At 39.4% G+C, this 27,729-nt stretch overlaps 1 protein-coding gene across 1 annotated transcript in view; it reads right to left on the minus strand.

Moving 5' to 3' along the window:
- The window catches only part of SEC63 (SEC63 homolog, protein translocation regulator), a 53,119-nt gene extending 26,552 nt beyond the window's left edge, over nucleotides 1-26,567 (minus strand). The window contains exons 1-7 of the mRNA XM_063150968.1: nucleotides 26,422-26,567; nucleotides 12,899-12,998; nucleotides 11,992-12,106; nucleotides 8,362-8,474; nucleotides 6,036-6,097; nucleotides 2,369-2,427; nucleotides 1,607-1,657 (exon numbers count right to left, since the gene is read on the minus strand). Coding sequence (XP_063007038.1) covers nucleotides 1,607-1,657; nucleotides 2,369-2,427; nucleotides 6,036-6,097; nucleotides 8,362-8,474; nucleotides 11,992-12,106; nucleotides 12,899-12,998; nucleotides 26,422-26,545 — 624 coding nt within the window. The 5' untranslated portion in view covers nucleotides 26,546-26,567. The remainder of the gene's footprint in view (nucleotides 1-1,606; nucleotides 1,658-2,368; nucleotides 2,428-6,035; nucleotides 6,098-8,361; nucleotides 8,475-11,991; nucleotides 12,107-12,898; nucleotides 12,999-26,421) is intronic.
- Between the last annotated feature and the right edge of the window lie 1,162 nt (nucleotides 26,568-27,729).

The following is a 27,729-nucleotide window of genomic DNA, read 5'->3' on the forward strand; positions in this document are numbered from 1 at the left end:
CCCACTATGGAAAGAATTCTGAAATCTACTTAATTATTTGGGAAATACTCAAGGAGTGGCTCCAACAATTTTTTTAATAAATTAGGTTTGATTCATCCGTGAATAGATGAATGCTGGCACAGTATATTACACAGCTTTCTACAATGTTTTTCTGTATAAAAAATTAATTATAATCTCACAGCTATCAAATATTTGTACAAGTACAGGTATTGGAAGAAAAATGCACCTAGCCAGTCCAAACCTACATGAAAAAGGCTGCCCTAACTGTTTCTGCAGATACAGCTCCTGTCTCTTGCCTCATGTACAGGACATTATTTAGGTCAGAGGAAGTCTGGAAAGACCTACTTATCATTATTGTCCTTTTTCATTAATCTGGATTCAAAGGGTGGAAGTAGCCTTACTTTATTTTAGATGCCCATCAAACATAGGATGACTACACTGCAGTTAAGTTTGCCTTTTTTATTGATTCATGAAAGAGAAACAGGCCCATTAAAGGCATGAACTATCTTGTATGTCTACTTTCAAATTAAATAATAAAATAACATGCTCCATAAAAATTACTATTCCTCTTCACTACTTATAAAAGAAATTTACAGTGACAAGTCTGAACATACAAGTCTACATCTGGTATGGGGCAAGAAGAGGCAGAAAATTTTTTCTGTGCTCAGAATATTTGTCTGCACCAACAGCAAGGTTATTTCCTTTCACTTGAGCTATGATAAACCTGGTGTAAGTCACTAAAATATCTGTATACAAAAAAGCATCAATTGAATCCTAAAAGGAAAGGCATGAAAAATTTTTGCATCCTTGATTTTAGACTTTTTATTCAACCATTTGTTGAAACCAGCACATTTAATCTCCTAAACTAAATTTCCAATTGCACAGAAAGACTCAAAGGGAAGAAATAATGTCTCTCTTGAGTCTCTGCACACACTGATGCCAGCAGCTGCTAAGACCTCAGGACACTTTTTCAAATTAAAATCTTCTTTTCGAGAACATGAGGGCCTTTTGGTGTCAGTTTTCTAAGTCTTGCTTCATGCCACACCCCAAATGCACAATCACTGGGTAAGGAAAATTGTTTAAAAGCAATACTTTAGGGCAAACCCAAGCCCTGAAATAACACTCACCTACCAATCGATTCCTCACACAATGCAATGTCAAGGGCAGACATCTCATGGTGTACAGAAGATCAATAAAAACTGAAGTTATTTAAACAAAGGCAGGCAGGAAAAACCAAATCAACCACCTGCTCCACCTGCAGTAATCATTCTAGAACCACAAGCTAGAGACATCTCAGTCTTTACTGTAACACCACTGAATACCCTCTTGAGCTCATCACCTCAATAATTTTCTTGAGAAAGAAGCTACAAGACAAATTACATAACTTAATAATTCTTCTGATAGCAAATATTTTCCCTGGAGTCTCCTCTCTATCATGGCATTGCATTTTTCTGGAAACTCTACAGCAGCTACACTTTTTTCACAATAAAACACCACCTTTAAAAAACAGCTCACTTGCACTCTCTGTGAAAGGTAAGAATGAGAACTCTAAGACAGCCTTTTTTACAACTTGGTTACAGAGAGTAGAATATCAGATACTACTTACCACAACAACTGGAAGAATAACCATAAATGCTAATCCATATACAAACAACACCTACAGAAAAAATACAACACATACTGTATTAGATACTGTGCCTACTTAATACCACTCTTATTGAATCTTTATTTTAAAATAGTCAAGTACTACTACAAGCTTATTGCATAATAGTGTAATTATTTCTGAAGAGCAACTTACAAGTAATATAACTAGGCATGGCTTAAATAAGGAGTGTCAGTTTAATGTGATTCACATATGAATCAGTTTAAATGATTCACACACTGTCACAGGTCAGTTTCTTTAATAAATAAAAAGTTGGCAGCAAGACTATGATGCAGTGGACAGATGATCAAAAGAAATCAAGTGGTTAAGGAAAACACCTTGCAGAAACAAATACAACAGAAAGAACATTTAGATCCTGTGTGATTGGAGCATCACTAGCAAATCAAATGCAACTAGAGAAATCCAGCACGCAGCTCTAACTGTGTTTCCTTGCAAGAGTGAACTCACACTTTGTAGCAAGCATGACCACAGTAGAACCTCTTTGTCATTGGAATGAGATCCATCCAAACATACTCATACTTCACTCTCAAAGGTTAGATTTAAGCTACTCTAACACTCACAACTCCTGAAATTTGCTTCGAAGATGTGCACTTGGACCAAAGTATTAATATGTTTTGACTGAAAATGTGCAGTATTAAGCTTTTTTTTTTTTCAAAAACACTTGAAAGTTCACCTTAAAATCTTGAGCTAAGTAAGCTGACTCACCAGAATTGAATTTTTCTGATCCACAATCCAAGCTGGCAAAGCTATACCGAAGCTTGTAGCTGTAGGATGAAAGAAAATAAGTTCACTATAAAATACTGAGAAACATTTTTGAAGTCACATTATGTCTAACAAAAAAAAACAAAAACCACCAACCCACAAAAAACCCACTCATGCTTATTACTTCAATAAGCAAAATTTTAACAAATACAGCAAAATCAAGCAACAAATTAGAAATACGCCAAGTACGCAATAACAGGACTTAAATCCAACACCTGAAATACCAAATATTTTAGCTTAACATATTACAGTGAAATAGATAGGCAAGATTTATTTATACATATATAAAAAATTGGAAGATTTGTGAGTTTTGCATTGCAGAGTTTTCAGCAGTTTAAATACATATAGTTAAATAAGTAAATGAACTGCAAGAAAATGGTCTGAGCTAATTACTTCTATGGGTAGTTCTACTGGCTTGTCCCTCTAAGAAAATGTTCTAAACTGTAAACACCAACCCTCTGTCAGCTCAAATTTCTGCGATTGGTAAGATAATGTAGAGGGATACAGTATGGCTAAATGAAGGTGGTAGAGAATGTAATCTTATCCCCTAAAGAGTTGCAGCTGAGCCAATTACTAAAGACTAGGAGCAGGCCTGATGTTAACAGGCCACAGCTGTAGCAAATAACAAGAGTGTTATAAAAGACTGGATTGGTTAGTAGATGGGAACTGGAGTCAGTGGCTGCTGCAAGGACAAGGAAGAGTCAGTGGCTGGAGGAGCTGCCTACAAAAAGCATCAAGGAGGTACAAAACTCTAGTGATATGGGACCCTTGCAATGTAGTGACAATAGAACTCTTGCACTATAATGACAACAAGAAAGAAAGAGGAATGCTCTTCAATTCAAAAGAACTTGGGCTACAGAAAACAGAAGATATGATTCTCTAACATCTCCAATATACAGATCTGAATAGAGAGTAGCACAAAATAGCTTTTCAGACACAGGCGGTAATAAATTAAATTCTGCAAACGTTATCTATCCCAATTCTAAGAGTTCCATGAAACCAGTGGGGGAAAGAAAAGAAAGTAGGACTTTATACACTTCTAGAACCCGCTTAAAAGAAAAACATGTTTTCTTTAATACTAGCAGTTATCCATGAGGAGCAATGCCTCAAAAAAAGGATGGGCTAGGATCTCTCTGCAGTTAGGCACTACACTGATGCCATCTCCAACAGACTGTGACAGCCATCGATTCAGATAAACAGTTGTTACCCACAAGCCTAATGTGATCTCTCTAAGCTGAAAATTACTATTCCTTGAGTCTCCAACCAAACATCTGACAAGCCTAACCACACCTCAGCCTTAGGAGTTCAACCAGATGACACCCAGTGAATTTACCACATTAAGTTACAGGAAATGCCTTGCCCTGGAGAAGGAAGATCTCCAGACTCTAATCTGTTAATGATTATGAATTTTTAGGAAAATCTACTAAAAATCTGTCTTTTACTGATGGAGTAAATTTCCATTTACTACAATATTTTTGACCTTTAGGACTGTAGCCTTAAATTGTGCCAGGAACAGAAGCAGTTCAGTAAAAAGTTCTTTCTCTTCTGGTCTGAGAGTCTACTTGCCCTCCACTCATGCCCACTGAGCTGAAGCACCAGCAAAGACCAGGGGGAAATAGGCTTTAATCATAAGGCACTTTTAGTAGACTGTCTTTGTACTCTTCAGATCTCCCTCACCTGCTTGTAAACACTCTTTGAGTGATTTTGCATTTACTTTTAGTAAAGCAGCAAGGCATGCAAATAGAAAAGCCCTTGTTTGCCTGCCTCTGGCCTCACACTGCCTCAGCTGGATAGAGAGGAATGCTCTCCCTGGGATGTACCACATTGAACTTGGTTGGGCATGTCTAACCCCAGACATGCTTCATCTCAGACCAGAAAATCCCTCCATGAGGGACTGTATCCATCCTTTGTCTCTACAGAACGAGAAGACTAGAGTACATAGCTTGGGTACATGTTTTACACCACAGATCTATAAATATAGAGAAGAAGAATTTAAGTAAATTAGAAAGTGTCTCACATTTTAATGTGGAACAAGGTTAGAGAATAGAGAGAGAAAAGTTCAGGGACTTCTCCCACTCTTCAGATGTCTCAAACAATAACGAGAGGTCTAGAAATAAAGCAGAGAATTCTACTTCCACTGAAGTCTGAGGTAGAGTTTTCAGAAGAGCAGGAGGCTTAATGCTCACAGTACAAGCTGCTACCCTGCCAAAAAATCACTTCATTTTGCCCTCTGAGAATCCAAAGTCTCTTAGGTTTGTGAATACAATCACTAAGCCAACCAAGGATGTTTGTGCCTTCTCAAGTTTTGGCAGAGTTTTCTTTTGACGTCACAGCTTCAGGCCCTTTTAAGGACACTGACACAACTGCCTAACTTCAAATCCTATGCCTTGTCAACACTAAGTGAGTAGCTTATGGATGTGAAAAACAATTTAGCATCCACAAAGGTCCTAGCAAAGCTATTAAAATTTATAGCACCATTTTGCTGATATTGTGACAGCATTTCTGAAGAAAGACTTTATCTGTATTTTGTAGCAAGAGGGATAGAGACTTCTTACTTGCCAAACAAAGGAAGTAGTAGAAGCTGGGAGCTGATAGAAATCTGTTATGCTATAAAACACAGTGATTGAAGAAGCCAATTCACCTTCTTAGTCCATTAGAAATGCCTTTGGCAGACTGTGATATATATAGTTGGTAAAGATGTCTTTTTGAAGGAAGAGGAAGATTTTTATTTCTTTGAAACATCAGTTCAAGGGCTAGGGTTGGCTTTTTTAACTTATAAATTAATGTCCTATGTTGGGTGAATATAATTCAGAAAAAGAATTTACAGCACAGATGACAGAGTACCCTCATAGCATCCTGTAACTTCAGAATTAAGTTACAAATTCCATTTATTATTTCCAGTCTGGCTGTAACTCATTCTACACAGATATGTTGAATAACTTGCCTTAACAAATGGCAGATTTCCATTTTGCCTGCAATGAGTATCAGCTAGAAATAGGCAACATTTTTCCTTAGTAGGCCACTTAAGCAATCACAAAGGTGTTTTACAAGCAATTCACACAACTGCAAATAGGGAAAAACTATTAAATTTCAGTCTTAAATCCATTTTGTTTGGATGACCTGCTGTAAAACTTTAACACACCATCACCAGGATTATTTTCATGTAGCAACCTGCCCAGAAACAATAACCCCATGTGCGTCCTTTTAAAGTGTGTTTACTGCAAGTTGTTAATTTTTCAATACACATCTCTAGTATTTATGATTAAATACCAAGAAATGTTTAAAATCAACAAGTTTCTGATAAGCAGTATTCTATTTTTTGCTTATACCTCCGTTAATATTGGCAAGTCTCCCTAGATACTTTACTGAAGCTGACTAAAACAATTCTTCTCTTTTTACCATAATAAAAAGTTCAAGAAGTATAAAGCAAACTTTCTTGCCTTTCCCTGCCACCCCCCCCCAGAGCCAGTTTCACAAAGAATTGGTCAGATGTGTTGCTTTAATCACAGGAGAAATTTTTATATAAAGCTCTAACTGCTTCTTGACTGATCATATATTACACATCTCGATGTGCAGTGATTACAGAACCTCTGTCATTAATAACTGTTACCTTGTGGTCCATCTGGATTACCAAATTCTTCCCAGTTTTTTCGTGACTCTTCATCAGTTAAGCTAGTTACAAGAAGAGATATTAAGTTAATACAGAAGACATTTCTCTAAACCATTAACAAACAGAAACTTTAAATTTGGCAGTCACATTATCCTTTGGAGGTGGTTTGGAAAGCTACAAAGCTTCTGGTAATTTTTTTTTGTATGAAATCTAATAGGAAACAACACTGCTGTACTCCTCCTTGATACACAAGCAAATTCTTTAAGAACTCTGACAGGAAATCAGACACAGAAGATGCCCATGCAGGAGATGGCACAATCACATCTCCCTTTCATGACAGTGAGTGCATACCCATCAGCATACAATATTTCTTGATGCCACGTTACAGCACAGAAAATTTTGAACGAAAGAGGTTGAAATTTATCTTATTTTTTGGAAGGAGGGTAAATAAAAAAGATTGATCAGAAGTAGTCCATATGGGCCTTTATCTTATTCTAGACCTTTAGCCTTTGACAGCCTGTGTTTCATTGTTGTTGGGTTTTTCCCCTGGAACTACCAAGTTTTATAATTTACTACTCTCTCATTAAATAAGACACCACCTCCTAAATGTTACAGTTTCTGTATCTGTTCAGTAATGACAGTTTTTTGGCAATTGACAGAATCCCTGTTACTAGAAGGAAGAATACTGCTTTAGAAAACAGAGTACCTGGCTTTCACTGTATGAAAGATTTTATCTCATATTACAAACCCAGTGAAGAAGTCAGGCCTCCCCTGATCACTTCTAAGTCTCCCATTTGTTGCCAAGCAGACTCGCCAAATGAGCAGCTTTTATAGTCTTTCAAGACATCATGGCTAAGGAACTTCACCATCATTTACTTCATAATATACCCCTGCACAGCCCATGCACCAATGTTTGAAGTATCAAACTGTAGCACCAAGTGTTTGAGGACTGGCTTGCAAAGCAAATAATTTACGTGTTTCAGGAGTTCAAAAAGGCACACCAGAATTTCCAACTGAAGAGAGTTTCAAAGTGATACAGATGTGTTTAAGCAAAAAGTATCATTTCCAAACTGCTCAAGTGAGCATGGTGTTGGTTCTCCTTCCCACCTCTTCCCAAACAGGAATCTCCATCAGTAAGGTTAACCACATACACAACTGATTTCAAGGCAGAAATCACCACTTGCTAGGCTCCCTGATGATGGCACTGACCCAATAAACCCCAGTAACTGAAGAAGTCCCAGAGGAAATGGGCAAGAGTGACATATTGTGACCACAGTGACTCAGCACAGCTGCTGCAGACTCCACCTCAGCACAAAGGGGGCATGAAGGTGGCCTTTGTTTTACATTAAAAAACCTATCAACAGATGAAGGGATCAACTAGTGGCATAAACATTTCTCTTTGAGTGCATAAAAAGCTATGAATGTCTCAAGTTTGAGACATCAGCATGGGGGGAGTAAATACCTGGCTCAGTCCACCAGAGTATAAAAACCAGACAACTTGAATTCTGTAGAGAACAATGGGCTCCAGCTGGCTTCAAGCCATACATGCCTTCCCATCAGCATCCTGACAGTGAGTGCATTAGAGACACCAGTAATGGGAATCCCACTGGTATTGTGATTGAACTGTGTATTGAAATGCCTGTATATTTTGATTTCCTTTATACCAAATTCTTATATTAGACATCTCTCAGGCACTAAATAAATAAAAATGCTGTAAGAGATAAGACCAAAAAATACTCTAGAGGAAAAGCAGATTCAAGGACTCAGCTTTTAAGAACTATACAGGAATTATCAAACAGTCACCAAGTAAAAAATCAGGACTGCATTGCAAGCAAAACTGGAAAGGGATAGGGGCAAGCTGAGAGAAAACAGATTCAGAATGAAAACATCCTTTTCACTGGATGGAACAGTAAAGTACTGTCTTTCTTTGGCTTTACCAGCAGGTGAAATGAACAGTAAATATATTTTCTAAGCATCACTTCAAAACTGCTGTAAAAGAGTCAGTTAGTTAAAAACAACAACACCCATTTTGCTCTTTGTCATCTTAAAGATTTAATATGTGTTCTACTGGAAACACTTTTCCTAGCTGACATGAAAGTTAACACAAAGAACTAACACCTTACAGTATTCTGACAGGTTCAAAACAAATTATCCTTCCTAACTCGTACAAAGCAAACACTCACTGCAGGAAGACACACTTTGACTTCTGTTACATATCTGAACACATTTCTTCCGCCTGCTTGCATCCTCCTTGTTCTTACTGTAAAGGCTGTTCTGCCCATAATATTATGATTCCCTTTTTTTCATAGGCAAAAAAGAAACTTACGCTGCATAGGCCTTAGCAATCCTCATGAACATAACTTCATCTCCTCCTTTATCTGGATGGTATTTTAGGGATAGTGCACGGTACTGTTTCTTTATTTCTGATATACTTGCTCCCTACAAAAGGAAAGGTTGGCATTTATTAATAAATACCTTAAATAAAATTCATTCTTTATATATAATCCTAATATACATTGCATAGTATTTTTCTGAACCAGTCACTGAATAATTATATTGTAACACAGGATCATGAAACTGTTTCATTAAAACATTATTATTTTTCTGATAAAATTCTTACAACCATTGTTTTCAAATGAAGACAGAAGTTCAGAGTTTAACTAAAACACACTCAGATGACTGAATACTGGGTTTTATCCAGATTATTTTGCTTGTCCATCCATGGGAAAAACAAAAAAGGAAGGATTTCATATCTGTTTGGTGAATCTTAAACATATTCATGAATACAAGGAACTCTCATTTGCAATATTCTTCTATTTAAGCATAGTTCACAGATCAAGTATGATGGTTCACTTGCAGCTTGCATGCAGAAATAAATCTGTCAGTCACCAGGAAAAGCAGATTTCCCTGCCACTTAAAAACACCTTTGACTAGAATCATCCTACCCATAAATTATTTCAAACTTCTTGAACAAAGGGAATACATTACCTATACCTGAGAAAGATTGATTTTTATTCTACTCTTTGTGTTGTCAAATGCCACCAACACAATCCCTTGTGCATTAACTTCCAGCTTGGACTATGAACTTCACTACTCAAGACAGCCCAACAAAACTTTATAGTAAGTTCAGCTTAAGTTTTTCTATATGTTATCTGCTAAGTTTTTCACAACAAGACTTTTCAGTATTTTGTGCCAGAGAAGCCTAGCATGCTGACCTTAACTGCATAACAAACACACAAGAATTTATTCACAGATGATGGTACTGTTTCAATAAATTTAAACCAGAAATTAAACTACCCTAAGGCCTCACTTGCTGTTACTTTATCTCACTTTATACTGTCTGCCATATTCTAACACTATTTTTCAACAGCATGCCTGATTTAATGCACAGGATGAATTTACTCCATTATAAATTAGACTTCAACTAAAACCCGATGTTTCAAGACTAGAGAAAGAATGCCAGATAGGGAGAAGAAGCTAAAAAGTAGGGGAAGAAGAACAAAGGGAAGGAAAAAAACCCCCAAGCTGTTTGAGATGTGTTTTCATGGCTCACATGAATGCTCTCTGTTAGAAAAAAAAACTAATTTTTTCTTTCTGACCCAGAAGGTGCACAAAATCCCAGAAAAGTTGACAAGTTTTTCATCTACAATAAATTCTTACTCCTCATTTTCAAAAGCTAGGCTACAGAGGTTAGGCCTGACTTACAGAAAAGCTTAGTAGCTTTGGACAGCTGGTGTCAGTCTGCTTGGAACACAGTGTGTGCCTGTATATAATCCCTTTTGAGATTCACCTTTATGCCTTGGATCCCAGCTTTGAAACTGCAGTACAGATACTCATTAAATAAAAAAATTAATATTTGAGCACCTTATGTGTTAGTGAATTCCAGTGGCATGCTTCAAAAAGAGCTATTCTATGTTCAAAACCCAGTGCTGATATTGCATATAAAATCTGGTGTAAGTACATTATCTGGACTTTGTTGGTGCTGTGGTTCTTCTCAGGAAATAAAAGCCTCTTGTTATAAATTGATATGCTAACATGAAAAATAATCTTGACTAGAGTATGAATGCAAAGAAGTGAATTACTGTGCATCAAAACTTTGAAGGGCTTCCATCTGCAATCATTTTAATTTTTTTAAAGTTTAGGGGGAGGGGGTTGTGGTGTTTTAAGGTTTTTTTTAATAACAATAACAGTTCCATTATCTTACTACACTTCAGCATCTGTATCACTTCATCAGCAGGACCAGCTACAACTCTCAGAGTTCCATTTGAAGGGTAACAGAAGAAATCTGTTCATTTTTCACGTAGTCCGAACTGAAAATCTTTCAAGAGATTTAATAGAAATTCCTTGATAGCAAGGAACAGGCTCAGATTTTGAACCCTTTTCTTGAGCCCTACTTCAAACTATCTATCTTCACAACCATCTTTTCATCCCCCTCTTAAAATCTCTGGCTCTCATTCAGCTTGTCCTTATGAGAACATGCTCCATCCCTCAGTCCTTAAGGCTGATTCCAGAATCGGTTTCTTTGCCTGGGTAAGTTGCACACGTCTTGAGCACGTGTACAAATTTTTATCAATAAACACAAATCTGTAATTCACTACGTGCATTCCTTTCTTTCCCTCCTGGGTTGTTTCTTGTAGAAATTTCAGAAGGATAACAAAGGAAAATACTCTGATGACCCAATCCCTAGCCTGATTTCTTTAATCAAAGTTAACCCAATTATATGAACATTTAAACTGCATGGGTCCAACAGATACCATTTAACAGTAAAAACCTCTATTGCTCCTTCCTGTGCATCAGTGGGAGAACACAAGTCAGCAGCAGTGAGTTGAGCAGTGGCTGAATTGCAGTAACTTGGCTCCAGACATGACAGGCAGGTGTTCTACCTGTCCAGCTAGAAATAGGCTACAGACTTCTCACCTGCTATAAATGGCTTTCTTAGCACAAGGTGCTGCTTTTCTCTGCTGACAAGTCAACGTCATTTAAAGGCAAGAGATGTATTTGCTAAAGTTCACATACACATTAAGCTCTCACACTAACAATATGCATCACATTTAATCAAAACAGGTACATTCAAAGCTCATTCACGTTCTTGTGCTGAGCTGATCTACAGTGTATTTCTTCAGACTTGAGAGTGAAACATACCTCAGACTCCAGAACTGGAAAGATGACTCTACTGTTATTCAAAAGAGGAGCATTGGATCAGGAAATAATTAACATAAGCAGACAATCTGCTCAAGGTATTGTGGTTAAGATGAAAAGTTTAAAAGAAGTTCAGAAAGTCTATCCTTGGGATATGTAATTTTTGCATCCATTTTGAATCAGTCATTCAGTATAAACAAAGCACTGCATCTATTTTCTAGATAGACACTATATCTTTTTTTTTTATCCCAGTTCAATTTCAATAAACCTATTGGCTGGGATCACTGTTTAGAATTTGTTGTTTGCATTCACAGATACAACCAAAATTCAAGCTAGCCTGCACTACATCAAAATGTGCATCACCAACACCCTTCAGTGAAACCTCTCATTTACAAATATTGCTCTGTACAGAAACTGTAAATCAAATGAATTCACATTCTTGTTTATACAGTTACTTCAGCATCCCTAAAAGTTCCTATTCAGAAGATTTACACAGGGCATACAAAACAGATTTTTTTTTGTTGTTTTCCTGTACACAGAGAGGAAAACAACATCAGAATAGGATTTTAAAACACCCACCTCACTACATTTTGAAGGCACTAGATATAAAAGTTATAAATTGGTACAGATATAGGCAAAAAACACATAACAACTGACTATAACATGCAGCAGTAACTTTCACATGCCAAAAAAGAACAAAACCACTAGATAGATTCACTAAACTTCCTCTGTTTGAAAAAACAAGTCCAAGATTAACATCTACACACAGCATATACAGTTACAGTAGTACAGAGTAGTGAAAGATGTTATTACTTACAGGATCCAAATGTAACACTTCATAAGGGTTGTATTCTTGATACTCTCTGTCTGTTTTGGAAACTTTGTATGCAAGGAACAAAAATAATGCCCAGCCAGCAAGGAGGACTATTTTCCTGTTTGGAAGAAAAAGAATTTTTTAAATACACAAATCCACTAGCTCTAGCACCATTCTAATAACACTGAAACATCTTGTATCACTCTTCAAGAAATAGTATAGTATTAAAACAGCAAGAAACACTAAAGCAGGTGTTAGTATTTCAGTTTTAATACCACTTTTTCTCCTAGCTTTTAACAAGGACAATCCACTACCACAAAGTCTGCATTTTTTAAGTGTCTTTCCTTAGCAGGTATACACTATTATTTCTGATTTTTAAAGGATGTCTAGGATCTAGTTAAAATCAATGTGTTAAAAGAAACAAAAAAACAAAACACAAAAAGCTGACACAGGTGCATAACAGACAGCAAAACATTTTGAGGGTGGGCATAACAAGGAACTGATAAAGGGTTCACCTTCAAACATACAAAGTTATTATTCTTTTATATTTGAGTATATATGTTCACATACTAAATATTTAAATCAAAAGATTGGACTAGCACTACTAATTTCAATGAGGGAGAATAATTTTTTTGAACAAATAAAAGCATTGTTTACTTTTTTCTACAGCTGAGGCTCACTGGTCTCATTCCTCAGGTATTTTAGACAGAACAAAAAGTATGCACCTAAATTTCAAACCCTACTAGACAATAATGATTGCCTATTAATTATTGAAATATTGCAGATTGCAAATGTCTCTTTAGTGATGCAAAAGTAACGAATCCCTGCTCTGATTACAAACCAGTGCATTTCTATATAAAATAAGGTAAGAATTGTTTAATGGGAAGCCATGCAAATGAAACGTACGTACTTCACTGTAGGAATGATGTTCTGCTGTGGCTTCAGCAGTCGCAAGCGGTACCACAAACACCTTCCATACACATTCCTTATATTCTTTAATCGGATTTGCTCTGTAAAAATAGAGAGATTGTGATTAACCAAGCTGGCAACACACAGAACAGCAAACATGCCCACCTCACCCCAAACAGGCAGTACAAGGTCATTTGGAGGACTAACATAAGGTCCAGCATTACCAGAGGAAAGAATGCTTTCTATCCATTAAGTGATGCTGTACATGCATAAACATAAGAAGTTGGTCAGATTACTCTATCTACCTAAAACTGTTCCATTTCCTATATGCCACATAGTAACCATCACATGTGAACCCAATCTTTGCCTAATGTGCACCTGTAAACTTTGCTTCTGCCACTCAACACCTAAAGTTTCCCTTTTCAGTATGTCAGCTATGGCATGCAGGAAAAACAAACAGAATGCAACCCACAGGAAAACTGGTGTTTGTATACAAATAAAGAGTACAGCAGGAACAACAGCAAGTTGTGGATAAATCAGATCTTTTTTGCTTTGCCTTTGTCTGACAAAAGGAGCTTCCTTTTTACACAAGTGAATTTACCATGCCACTGCCCTGCAATATCATGCAAGACCCTGATCACACTGCAGTGAACACCTCACACATTCCTCAAAGTAAAGCTCTGCAGTGAAATATGAATTGTACTTTCTCTGGATCTTAGCTCTGGAATCCATATTCTGTCAGGGAAAAATGTTCAGAGTTTTAAAAGCAGACAATTAGAGTTCTCTTGTTTCTTCTCAGTCCAGATCATGGCTTCCCATTACAGTGTAAGAGCACTTCAGACAACATGCTTTGATATGGGATTACAGGGAGACAAGTGTGTGTGGGGTGGCAGGAAATGCTTTTCCTCCAGTCAAAACCACTTCTTGCTCGATGGGTAAAATCCTTCACAATAGTGAATCTCTCCTACAGTTTTAGGAATAGGTATTCAAGAGCCTTGCAAAGCAAAGGCATAATGCACCCGTGGGGCTTTTGAGTTAATCTCACTAACACTACTCCATGCATCAAGGTACTTTTAAAGCACCCCCCTCACAAGAGGATGGAGACTGCCACTTCATTCCTGTAAATAATCTGGGAAAGCATCCCATGCTTGCTTTATTTCCCTCCATATTGTTCTCAATGCACACAAAGTTCCTGAGATTCACAAGCAGATTTTCCCCAATACAATTCTTAGTCACAAGGGTTCTCACAAGTGCATACTGTAGTAACTTAAATAATGTATGTGAATGTCCAGCCAAAACTACATCTTAACACACTTTTCAAGTTCAGGAAATATAACTAGTACTGATACAAAAGAAAATCTGAGTGCCATCTCTTTCATGACTTTATCAGAGGCCTTACAGAAGTTTAGGTAGATTACATAGGTTGGTCTTTCCTTGTTGACTGCTGCAGTCACTTCTTTTGTATTCTGGGCATCAAAACAGGTACAAGTAGAGTGTTAAAAGTAAACAACTGACTTCTCCTGATCAGAACTTATGCAAACTTTTGAATATCCAGTTCTTTAAGCCTGAGGCATTTGCTTCTTCTGCATGGGTAACGCAGACCACACAGTTCTCGGGTAAAACAGAACACTAACAGGTTGGAAAGGGTGGAGAAGACCTCAGGAGATCACCTAATAAAACCCTGCTGCTCAGAGGAGAGTCAAAAAAGCTGCTGCTCAAGGTCTGGCTGTAGGCATTTGGAGGGGCTTCAAAGACAGAGCTCACTGTGCCTCTGAACAACATATTGTACAGTCTGACCATCCTCATGTGGCAAAAATTTCTCATATCTGTCTCAACCTCTGCTCTGATTTACTAATCACACAATGGGTGAGGACACAGGACATACAGACACAGAAGAAAGCTAATTACAGGTTGGATTTCCAATTTTCAGAGATTACATTCAACCTGGTTTACAATTCAGCCATGCCTGGCTTAAGTCTGGATTTGAAGTTCACCTATCTTACATACCTGTTTCCAAAGAAACAGGAGGATACACCCAATCTTCAGGAATGTTTGACAATTGATCCCTACCTAAACCTAATAATTTTGTTCCAGGTTCTGGAGGTTCCAAAAAGTGCTTTAAAAAACTACAAAGCAAAACAAAACAAAACAAAAAAAACAACCTAAGGGGAGGTTATTTTCCATCTTTCTAAGAAAAGATTGCACATTTTTTGTTATTGGACACAGGCAATTTTAGAAGAGAGAGAACAGAAAAGAGGTACAGCTGGCAATTATACTGAGAAGTTTTAATCCCCAGAATCTTGTTTCAGCTGCAACAAACAAAGGTCAGTTTCAGGAAAAAAATACCACAAATAAGACTACTGGCATCAGTATTTATATCTAAAGCATATAAAAGTTTCAAAGTATCAGTCAATTTTTATGACAGCCAAAAGCAAGCAAAAAGCTAATATCAGAATCAACAGAAGCCACCAGTCTTCCATTATGCTACCCCAAACTGCAGGAAAGGACAGAAATACGTCCTAGCCTCCTGTGTTCTTTCTACCTCCAGGCTACTACAAAAAGCAAAGTCACATAGTCCAGAATACAGTTCCAGTGGACTCAGTCAGGAAAAGAAATAGGAGGAGGTGCACATGAAATATTCTGCCACCCAGGTGCAGACAATTCATCCAAAGGAGAATGGTTTTGAAAGAAAATTACTTCTTTCAGCAAGGAACACAGAGCGACAGAGTTCCGCAGCCCTAGGAAATGCCAAGATCACTTTAAAGCCAGACTTTCACAAAACTCTCTACACCTGAATGGAAAACTTGTACCTGTGTAAAGTATCAAGAGGTGCAAGTAATACACACAGCATGCAAGTCTTGAGTAAAGGTTACAGCACAGGGACACCACAGCTCTAAGCATTACATCTGTTCTGTTAAAACTGAGGGCAACAGGCTCAGTCAAAATACCCCAGAGCTTCCAGGTTTCCTGGATTTTACTCAGTTTTAATCCTCTAAACTGTACACTTAAGTAGGCTTGTATTTACTTTCCACAGTTACGTGTGCGTATATATATGTTATACACACATGTTATATATATATATATATATATATATATGCAAAATGTGAACTCCTGGGCTTCTTTCTACTTCAACAATAACAGAAATCAAATAATTGTATGAACAACTTATTTAGTGAGGTCTTGAACTGAGGCTCTCTGTAAAAATTTACTTTCTTAAGCACTTAACCATTTCTCAGATAACAGCTGAAGTAGGAAAAGGCTACCCTACTTTTTCACTAGGCCATCGATGCTTAACTCTGTTGACAGTTTCCTTGATAATTATTACTGAAAAAGAATCCACATGGATATAGTAATTTATCTGAGATAATTTTAAAAGTCACAGGGTGAGGAAAAAAACCCACAGACTTACTTTCAAAATGACACTGACAAACATTTATAACTATGTTGTAAAAGAAGTAACCCATCTTTGCCAGCAACCAAGAGGCAGGATTGAAACTCACAGCAAACTCATAGTCAGCAGCTCCTCTGAAGTACTGAGCAATTTCAACTTTATTATAATAGGATTGACTTCTACAGTAAAACTCCAAATTAAGAGGCATGAAGCAAATTAAATTGATTTTAAAGTGTTCTAAAACGCTGTAGCTTAAATGCAAAAGCCTTCAAATAAGCACTAGTGTTCCCACTGGGATTACTTTAAAAAAATTTAAAATGGAAAGCATGTTTCAGGATTTTAAATGCATCACAGCAGTGAACAATTAAACCATCTGATAGATGCTTTCTAACCTTAATGTCTATCATTATAAGAATTGTCCTCATGACCCTCATTATTTACCTATAAAGAGGTCATGTCCAGTTTAGCCTCTTAACTAAAACATTTATAGCTGAATAATCTCACCCTAGTTGTTTTCAAAGAGATTTTTCTCTCTAGCAAATATTCACAGAAATAAGCCAAAAAATTATGTGTTTTGAGTAACATTTTAAGTACTAAAACCCAAGCAGTTCATTAACTACAAAGAGACCTACGAAATGCTTAACAGCAAAGCTGCTTTTTTCCAGAGCATGTTTTGCAGCAACTAGATAAAGCTTAAAAGGAACAAAAAGTAACCTAACTTTCCATTCCCACAATCCCACACATATTTGCTGACCAAAAGATAGCATTTGTTACTAATAGCTTTAAAAAACAGCAGCATAAGACAATTCAGTATCCTGAAGTTAACCTCTTTTCAGTTTACTTACCCAAGCTTTGTATTTACAGTCAGCTGGGCACAGTTCCACATTACACTACTGCTAATCAAGCCACTTCCAAACCTTGTCCTTCCTCTTAGTGCACTGACAAAACAGTCAGTGGAACTAACTATAACAACATTTAAGCTCCATCACCTAATTTATCAGATTTATAGTAGGACTGGAGCTATAGCTGCATTGCAAAACTTTAACAGAATCTGAGAGGAATCAGGAAACTGGACATTTTACCATGGAACAACATCCACATGAGTCAAGGTTATCAATTTCAGACAAAGCCAACAACAATGCCGGGCTCCAAGATTACACACTCTTAACTATTAACTGAATTTTATCAGTTTGGTGTGGGGAGGAAGCCAGAACACATTCAATCCAAAATAAATGCAAACAAAAGTCACTAAACATATCATCAGTCATTAAAAATGCTTGTAGTCAGTACTGTTCTGATGCACACCCTGAAGAAACTCTAATAAAGGACAGAATTAGTGGACACAAGGATAAGTAGCATACATCCATCCAGCATCAGTACAGTCTTTGGTAAAGTCCTCTCAAGGAAGTAAACATACAGAACAGATCTTGCTGATACAGTCTGTGGTTTCCAAAAGGCTTTTGAAAGGTTCCCTTTACAAGTCTTTCAGAACAACCATCTAACTATTGCAAAAATAAATATGTGACTAGAAGACAGAGTGAATTACCAATTCTCCCAGCAGAAGGAAATCGCCAGGAGCTCTGCAGGAATCTGTGTTGGAACTACAACACATTTCATTAATAAGTAATCAGACTAAAAGGGTGAGCAGTAAAATAAAGCTTCTGGATGATATGAACTTATTCTGGGTAACAAGGACAAGGGCATCCTGAAGAATTGTAAAGATCAAGCAAGTGCACTTCTGAATGGCACATGCAATCATGAGTATGAAAACATAAAGTCCAGTGGGGGCTAGTCTAATTCTGTGGATACAAGGATGAGCTCAAGGCTGACCATTACCTCTCAGAATGCAATCTTGGTGTTGTGAGAAACTGTTCTATGTAAAACTCAGCTGAAAAATAAAAATCAGAGCATGTGTTTAGAGCATTCCTGTGCGGAAAGGAAGAGATTATTACTCCACCACATAAGCTGGAGGTATGTCCAACCTTGAGGCTGTTCACACCTCAAATGTGATGCACAGCCCTAGCCCCACCTCCTAAAGAGGTTCAACCAGAAAACATTCAATTAAGGTGAACAAGGGCCATCAAATGTATAAGGAGATTTATGGCCAAAATATTATCACAAATCTTCTAGCTGAGAGAGTAAAGTGCAAGGAGAGGTAATGGAAGGGTGTAAAAAGCCTAAGTGACAGCCAGGACTGAATGTTTACTTCCTCTTCCAGTAGAGCAAATAAGGATTGTTAAGCAACATCAGAAGCAGCTGCAAAACAAAGGTGATTATTTGTGGTGTGGGCAGCAGATACAGTGACCTCCCTCACACAGGATGGTACAGATGCTATAACAAAAGTTACTGAACTCAAAACCACTGGAAACACAGAGAATATGCAAAGGAAACACCATTTATGCTCGTCATGTTATTCCTTCCTTAAGGCACTCACTTCTGTGATACTACATAAAAAACCCCACCTGATCTGAACCACTATGCCCATGCTTTTGCTTCCAAAGAAAAAAGGGTATTTGAAACTTTATTGGCAGGGCACAACGCTTACAAATATCCTAGTTTCAAACAGTTCATCCAGCCAATCATGATAAAGGAATCTTCTGAATTTAAAATGCCTGTAAGCAATATCCTGCAAAAGAGAAATAACGAGGCGAAACTCTGAAAACACCTCTTAAATCTTCTTAATTGTATACTTATTTAAAAACTGGTGCAGACACTAATCTTTTTGCTCGGGAAAGAAATTAGGTACCTGTTTTGTGCTCTTGTACCTGTACCCTGCTCTTGATATTTCCAGCCAGCACAACCCTCTCCACCATGAAATTGAGATACATGTCAGGTCCTGACTAGTAACTGAGGGAAAGGTTTATAAGCCCCTATAAACAATGGGAGAAAGCAGCACCACAGGGGGCAAGGATGCAGCATCAGCCCCAGTCAAGACTTGCTCAAACTGCTGCAGATCCAAACCCTTCTTCACAGGCATGAATTTGAAACGCAAATTTAAAAAAAAAAAAAATCACAACCAACAAACAAAAAACAACAAACCCAAACTATGGAATCACTACTGATTCCATTTCCTGTCATTTACCTTGCTTCTCCCTCAAATTTCCTGCTGCTTCTCCAGGAACAGCTTCGCTGCCCATGAAACCATAACTGAATCTAATTCTCTAATGCATAGCCTGTATAACCTGGTAGTTTAGTGTCATCTCTGTGAGTAGTCAAGACAACCTTGCAGCAACTATTAAATGAACAAAGTGTGCAATAAAACCTTCAGTACACTGTTTTCATAAGCTTCCATAACATAGGATGATTTTTTTAAAAATAGAAAGTACTTTATTTTTATGTACATGTAATGAAAGATAAAGTTGTTCTTACAGCTTGATCCTTAACTGGCCACAAAGAAGCTTTTCAGCATTTTGTATTCTGGACAGTCTTGAAGCTGCTAAACTAATCTCTAATAGAGGACTATTAATTTTATTTTACTGCTAGGAAGCTATAGTGGTTATAGTAAGATTATAATACTTTTTTAAAATTCCATGAAAAGACAGGCTTTTTTTTCCAAATAACAGAGAAATTTGGATAACTCTGTGCAAATGCTTTGTTTTGAAAAATATTTTTAGAGGTAATTGCTAGACATTACTAGTGACATCTCATTATGTTTGCCCCTTCTTCAAATGTTTCTCAAAAAAACCCTACTGCTTCAAAACAGCAAAAAAGCAAAAAAAAAAATTAACAAAACAAAGTAAAGTATCACCATTACATCATATTCTGCCTTCAAACAGTCACCTAATAAACTGTATTTTTCAGAACTTGAAATGGTTGATGTCAAACCATGGCATACTCAATCTCTCAAAAAGCTCAGTTTGTAGGTAGTAACAGTCCTTAGATGCATAACTGAGTTTCACTGACTCTCCTCCCACTTCCTGACACAATGATAAAAGGTTTATATTAACAGGAAAGGATAAGCACACACATACGGACACAAAATGCTTATATTCACAGATATCAATTTTTCACACCCATTCTTATCCACCACATTAGCAATGAGCATGGCATCCTGTGGTTTTATCCTGTCCTTTACCAGCATCCTGTACTTTATCCTGAATAACCATATGCCAAAATGCTGTGAAATACTTTGGAGTAAGGTTAATGAGGTTTCAGTGAGCTGTGGGCAAGGACAGGCATCACAGTTAACCCACTCCAACCAATCTTATCTCACACCAGAGGATTAGGAGCATCACAGAAGAATTCTACCCAGAGTGGGAGCAGCAGCAATGCTTCTTCCTCTCCCTCAACTGCTGTGAGGTACAAGTGCTCATTAGTCCATTACTGATAAAACTGAAGAAGTGCTGCCTGCACTCTCTGCACTGGCTTGAGTCACATCCAAGTTGCACACTCACTGCTGTCCTCAGCCAAATAAACTTCACTGCCTCAGTTTCCCTACCTGCACCTTAAAGCAGGGGATTAATGTGAGACTCTCTGAGGTCAGCCTCAACTGACACAGATGAAAAAAACACCAAAAAATTACAGAGAAACCTTCACTATTGACACTATAGACATATCCAGTATAGTGGGCAGATATACCGAGAAGTATGGTTCCTAAGAACTAAGCAAAAAAATGAAGCAAACCTTTACAGAACAACTTTCTCAGGACTTCTGACCAAGGTTTTAAACCTTAGTAGTTGTCTCTGACATTTAAACCATCTACAGAACTACCCAAAAAGCCCTACTGCTTCAAAATAGCAGTACAGTAAAAAATAAAAGAAATAAATTAAGTATCAACATGGTATTATATTCTCCCTTTTAACAGTCACCAAATAAGCTGTCATTTTTAAATATTTCTGTATATTTGTCCACCCTCAATACCAAAATGGCTGCAATATTTTTAGGGTTCTCTAACTGCCTATGCTACTTGCTACAGGTATGGCAACTTCAAAGATTAGCAGGAAATTGCCTTCTTTAATCAGATTTTTAGAAGTTTTTCTTGGTATTAGCCCAGTGTTCTTCAAGAAATCTTTAGCTATATCTCACACAGAAACACTTGAGAGGGGAGGGTGCAAAGGAAAAATGTTAGTAGTGAGCAACAGGACAACATATAGCCAGGCTGGGGAGCAGCAACAAAAACAAAAAACAAACAAAAGCCAAACAATTTTTTTTTTTTAATTTTGAAACACCATAGACTTTGTATGGATTTCTATTATAATGAAAGTTATCAAAATAGCTTTTATCTATTTCATATCAATACTTTTTCTAGATACAAAAATGCAGCCATTCATCTGGTTTTCTTCCCTTCCCAACAGTAGGTTATTTTCTTAAACTTCAAGAAGGAAGATCTACATTCCAAACAGAACAGTTCCTACAGCCTCTTTTCTCTCAGAGAAGAGACTGCAATCTTTTTCTAGCATTATCCTTGAATTCACAGCTGTTATTCTTAGGGGTTTGGGAAATGTTTTCAACATCTTGTTTTGTTCAAGTTACTATAAAAAACTCAGGATAGATACTTCCATTCTTTCCATCAGCTTTGTAACAAATTATGAATATCCAATGCCCTAAAACAGGACAATTTATTTAATGAAGACCAAAAGAAACTAAAAAAGATGAACTAGCAAGCTTCCAGGTACATGTACTTAACTACAAAGCACATCACAATCTCTGACTACCTGGTTCAGCACAGCCTCAATCCGGCAGCACAGGTAAAAGTCAAAAAGTACACAAAGTTCAGCAAACATATCAGCATTGTGCAACAACTGCCATATTATCCAACTAAATTAATTCACCCCGTGCTCCCTATTTCCTTTCTAGATGCTGACATTTAAGCTTACACAAGCTTACACTGAAACCTCAAAGCAAGTCCAACAGCAGGAAAGTACTTTGCCCAAACTGCTGAGGGGGAAAAAAAAGAAACTTTTCCTTCAACTTTCACAATTAACATTTAGAAAAACAACTTGAAAATTCCCATTGCAGAAAATACCTTTTTAGCTAAGAATGAATCTGCACCAGAATAACTTTTTAGCAACCACATTCTTTGTTCCAAGAGCAGTCCTTGCAATGGTTTTACTCACAGTAATTAGGCTAAATTAATAACAGTATTTGCCCAAAACAAAGGTAACCCAGAAAAAGCATGATTTTTTTAGTAATAAAACATATATACACACATATATGTTTTAAAGAAACAAGTCAAAGATAAACAATATAGCCTGAAGCCATATTCACCATCACCTGAAGCCATCACCAACACTGAAAGAATCAGTCTGCTTTCCCTCAGTCACATCCTGCACCATCCCAGCTACACAGTCTTACACAGAAATGAATACACTTAAAAATAAGACAGAAGAAAGAAAAAAGGGACAACAAGACAGAAGAAAGAAAAAAGGGACAACAATCAATTTTAGTTAAAATTACATTCTTCCACTCCCATACATTGGTGCTCTATTTGGCACAAGGGATGGGGAGAAATACAACACTTAACTCTGTCAGAGCACTGCTGCCTCGATGCTATTATGAAACTTCAGTCCAAGGCACAAAGCTGAATAATTAACCTTCCACAAAGGCTTTATTAGCTCTGGAGTGAACACCAAGGAGGTAAAGTCATCTGGACAAACAGTTATCAAGTCAATTACCTGCTTGTTTGGTTTATCAAAGCTGAGGTAATGAAATTATGGGACAGTTCACAGGGTGTCTAGCACACCAGAGCAAAACCCTCCCAGATACTAGCATCAATCCCTACCACAGGCTGCAGCAACACTTCATATGGACCCCATCAGAATGCCTGGAAAAAGCAGGCTTAGACACTCAGGAAAAAAAACAGCTCAATTTTTCTCAGTACTTTAGAGACATAAGTTACAACATGCTGTTCTTCCAGACAGCAGTATTGGAAAGGCTTTCCAAGAGTTTATTATAAGAACTAAAGGCAAAAGGTTAATGGCTTGCCAAAAAACTATTCTACTACAAATTTGACATTAGGTAACACATTTTGATTTTCCTTGAAGTAGTAAAGCAATATAGATCCAGTCTTACTTTCCAAGCTTCACTATAGCAAAAACAAACACGGAGTTTTGGGGGGGGTTATTTATTCCATGAGCATTTACTACAAAACTACAGCACAGAACAAATCCTAAAATATTCCAGGCCATCAGCAATTCCCAGATTTTTGCTGTACTTCTCCCGCCACTGGCACTCTGTAGTGTATCACATACCAGCAATCCATGGCAGCACATTTGCAGATGGAGGCAGCAGGCACCAGTGGTGTGACCTTCCTGCAGTGAGCATTTCACCCTTGCGAAACGCTAGCTCTCATCTGCTCTTACAACACAACGTGGCCGAAGCTCCTCTTCCAACACAGTTTTTACCAAAAAAGGAATCTGCTCTGTGTCTTTTGGATGCTCTGGTTTGCATTGCAAAGGGGTCCTGAAGTGAGGAGGACAAGCATTGATTTGCTTCAAAAGCTCCCCCTGATCTGGTCTTCTTTGCTCCTGCAGCTGGAGCTGAAAGAGCTCACCAGTACAAGCTCCCCAATCCACCAGGGGTGACAAAGGCTCGGCTCTCTAGCACAGGAAGGGCAGAACACAGCCCCAGAACAAAAATGTTACTTGGTTCCACACACAGAGGGCAGAGCTCTTAGCAGAACTTGTTCTCTTTGGCCCAATACTGAGCCTCAGTACTGGAAACTCCACCCTAAACTAGCATCAAAATAACATCTCACATCAACATCCAGATATTTCTGCCCATCAAAGGAAGCAGGATGGACTAGTGTTGGAAGATTTCTCTTCTGAAGACACAGGCCTTCTGTCTGCTTCTGAAATAAGTGGTTTTGCTGTTTTTTTTTAAGTAGTGAATTACACTGAAAACAAGAAGCAGTGGCTAAACAATTAGTATTTTCCACCATCACAAGGTTTTAATTTATTCCTGAAATCTTGTTCAAATGCTGGAACAGGCATGGTTGAATACATACAAAAAGCTGTGAGAAAAATACTCAGAGGATTTTGCTGGAAATTACTTGCCTAAGAACCATACACTTAAACAACTTAAACATCCCAATGTTCTGCTACTTAGCAGATTTACTTCATAAGAACTTACTTAGCAGACCAACATTAGTCCCAAATGATGATCTGTATGACACCTCAACTCTTTGTTTAAACAGACCCTGAAGAACAGAACTCAATCAAGAGACTGCAGGCATGCCATTAATGCATATGCTAAAAACTGGACTACATTCACATTTTAAAATCCATTAAGACAATTATGAGGCAGAAATCATTCTTCCATCTCCCTTCATTTCCACCGGTGATTTTCACTTAGTTGACTCATTACTTTGCACCAACAGCATAATAAAATCTACCTTTTGCTTTGGAAAGTATGGTTTGACACAGCTTTGGAAGAATCTAGCACTGAATGCAGAATAATATGCAGCAGGCCCTCTACATACTGGACAATGCTGGCTAGACAGAAAGAAATTAGTAATAAATTTAATGGCATGCCTATTTGGAAATGTGGTGAAATCCATACAGGCATATTCCAAAGTCAGGTTTCATTTTCTGACATTCTGTAAGGATAGTTGACAATCACCTATGTAAGGCTGGTAAAGTGCTGCAAGTTTGACAGCATTTCTACAGCTTTTCCTGCTTCTGTCAGCCCCCTGAAACTGATGCTAACATCACAGTGTCCCTGCTGGCCATACCATTCTGCACAGTATCTCAGGCAAGACACAATCATTTTCCCAAGAAGCAGCTTTTAAGAACTATGGAGGAAGGAAAGCATCATTCAAGAGAAAAAGCGATTTTCTCCCCCACTGCCTCCCAACCTTCACCAGAACAAAAATAAAAATCTTGGTGTTTGGAAAAAGGTTACAGAAGTAGCATTTTCTCTCTGACTCCCCGCTCCTCAAGAACAACCCAAAGATTACAAAACACCTTCAACAACAGTAACGCCTCCCTCTTGCAACAGTCAGGATGCAGAAAGAGGAGGCAGAGAAACCTTTCCTTTCAGAAGAGAGAACCAACTCCTCAGCTGCACAACAGGTAGTGAGTACCTGGAGGACAGAGACCAACCCTCCAAAGAGGTTCTCCAGCCAGGGCCCTGCCACAGGCCACCGGCAGGTCTGCCAGCAGCTAAGACTGTGAACAGCTGTCATGTGGCACCAAAACAACATTTGTTCTATCCCACTCCTCACTAGAAGGCACAGGACTAAGATTCCATTGCTAGGTATTTCTTCTACATATAAAACTAAGTTAAGCAGAACCTGGCAAGCCCTTTAAAACTGCATCAAAGACACTAAGTAACCATCAGATACTGAATGTAAAAAGATGCAAGGAACAAAAGGGATTCTGCTCAGATGGCAAAGCAGAACTGTTTTTAAGAAGTCAGTAGGTTTCTACAAAGGGAACCAGTATCAAGCATCCCTGTTTTACTAAGCACTTACCACCCAGCCTTTAAACACAATTTCTACAGCCTTTTTAATCCTAGAACTGCTGTTAAAAATGCGTTCCTGTGCAGCCTATATACCAAAACGTCTTCTCCTTCCAAGAATAGAGGGCTGCAGGAAAGACAAAGTGGAAAATTACTTTGGAAATGAGATTCGGAACTAGTCAAAGAAACTTTATAACACCGTTCAGGGACACAAAGCAACATCCCGAAGGGTGAAACAGAAATTTAGCCCTTCGGACATTTAACTGTGATTTGCAATGAGAAAAAAACAAATCCCCATTTTCGCACCCGCTGTGACCTTATGGCACATAAAAGCTGAACCCGTAACTTTTCCTCTTCGTCCCCAACTCAATAGCTTGCTCTTTCCCCACGACCAAAATTTAGGTCATCCACGCTGAAACACTCCGGGAAGCCACGGGAAAACGCGAGCCCCAGACAAAGCGCGGAGCCCGGCGCAGCGATGACTCTGCAGGAGCCGCGGCGCGGAGCCGGGCGCGCTCGCTCGGGGGGCGGCGGCCCCGGGACCCTTCCTCCGGCCCAGGTACCGCTAAATGGCCGCCGCCGAGCGCAGCGCGGGGCCGCCGCCCCTCCAGCCCCTCCAGGCGGCCCCGGGGCCGCGGGCAGGGCCGGACGGGAGCCCCGAGCGCGGCGGGCCCGGCCCGGCCCCGCTGTGTGGCGGCGCAGGAGCCGGCCGTGCCCGCGGTTGGGCCGCTCACCGGCGTGCTGGTCCCGCGGCCACAGGTAGTAGGTGGCGGGGATGACGATGAGCCCCACGAAGCTGGTGAGGAAGTAGAAGAACGTGTTGCCGCTGTCGTCGTACTGGAACTGCTGCCCCGCCATGGCCGCGCCGGCCGCCCGCCCGTCCCCGCCGCCGCTGCCGCCGGCGGCCCCCGGTACCGCCGCCCCGGGATCGCGCGAGATCGCAGGCTCGGCCGGCCGCCCGCCCCTCGGCAGGCCGCGCAAGGAGACGTGTCACTACTCAGCCACCATAGCCCGAGTGGCGTCACCGGCGGGCCCGCCCACAGCCCCGCCCGGCCGCCGATTGGCCCGGGCCAAGGCCCCGCCCCCTGGTCACGGAATCCCGGGATCCGCGGGACCGGAGCGCGGCCCGCGCCGGTGTAGGGCGGCTGTGGCCGTCGGGGCTGATTTCCCTGCTAAAGCACGGTTGTCTCAGAGAACGTGCCACAGAGTCACGGGTTCGTTAAGGCTGAAAGAAATTTCTGGATCTTGTCCAAACCCCCCCTTGCAAGGAGCCGGTGACAGCACTTAGAGCGCGTGGCGCAGGAACCCGCCCCAGCGGGGTTGGAGTGTCTCCAGAGAGGGAGAGTTCACGACCCGCCCGGGCAGCCTGTCCCGGTGCTCTGCGACCCTCCCATGAAAAGTTATTCCTCGTGCTGAGGTGGAATTTCTGGTGGTTTAGTTTGTGGCTATCCTCACCCTGTCACTGTGCACCACCGAAGAGAGTCCGACACCATCCTCTTGACAAATGCCCTTGGGTGATTTATACGCATTGGTGAGATTCACTCTCAGTCTTCTCCAGAGTGAACAGGGCTCCCTCAGTCTCTCCTTGTAAGAGACGCTCCAGACCCCTCATCATCTCTGCTCTTTGTCTCTCTGGTACAGAGAAACCCGAAACTGGACACAGCACTCCAGATGTGGCCTCACTAGGGATGGGTGGAGAGGCAGGATCGCCTCCCCTGAGCTGCTGGCCACACTCTTCCCAATGCACCCCTGGGTATCGCTGGCCCTCCTGGCCACAAGGGTGCTGCCAGCCCATGGTCAGCTTGTCATCCACCAGCAGTCGCAGGTCCTTCTCCACAGAGCTGTTCTCTGACACGTCTGTCCCAGCCTGCACTGGCACCTGAGGTTATTCCTCCCCAGGTGCAGTATCCTACACTTGTCCTTGTTGGACCTCATTAGGTTTCTGTACACCTAATTCTCCAGCCTCTCAAGGTCCTGAATCCATTCAGCTGGATAGGATTGCATCCATATGGTTCTTGATGCATCTCCAGTGAGGGAGGCTC

Source organism: Melospiza melodia, chromosome 3 (genome assembly GCF_035770615.1).
Source record: "Melospiza melodia melodia isolate bMelMel2 chromosome 3, bMelMel2.pri, whole genome shotgun sequence".
Lineage (NCBI taxonomy): Eukaryota > Metazoa > Chordata > Aves > Passeriformes > Passerellidae > Melospiza > Melospiza melodia.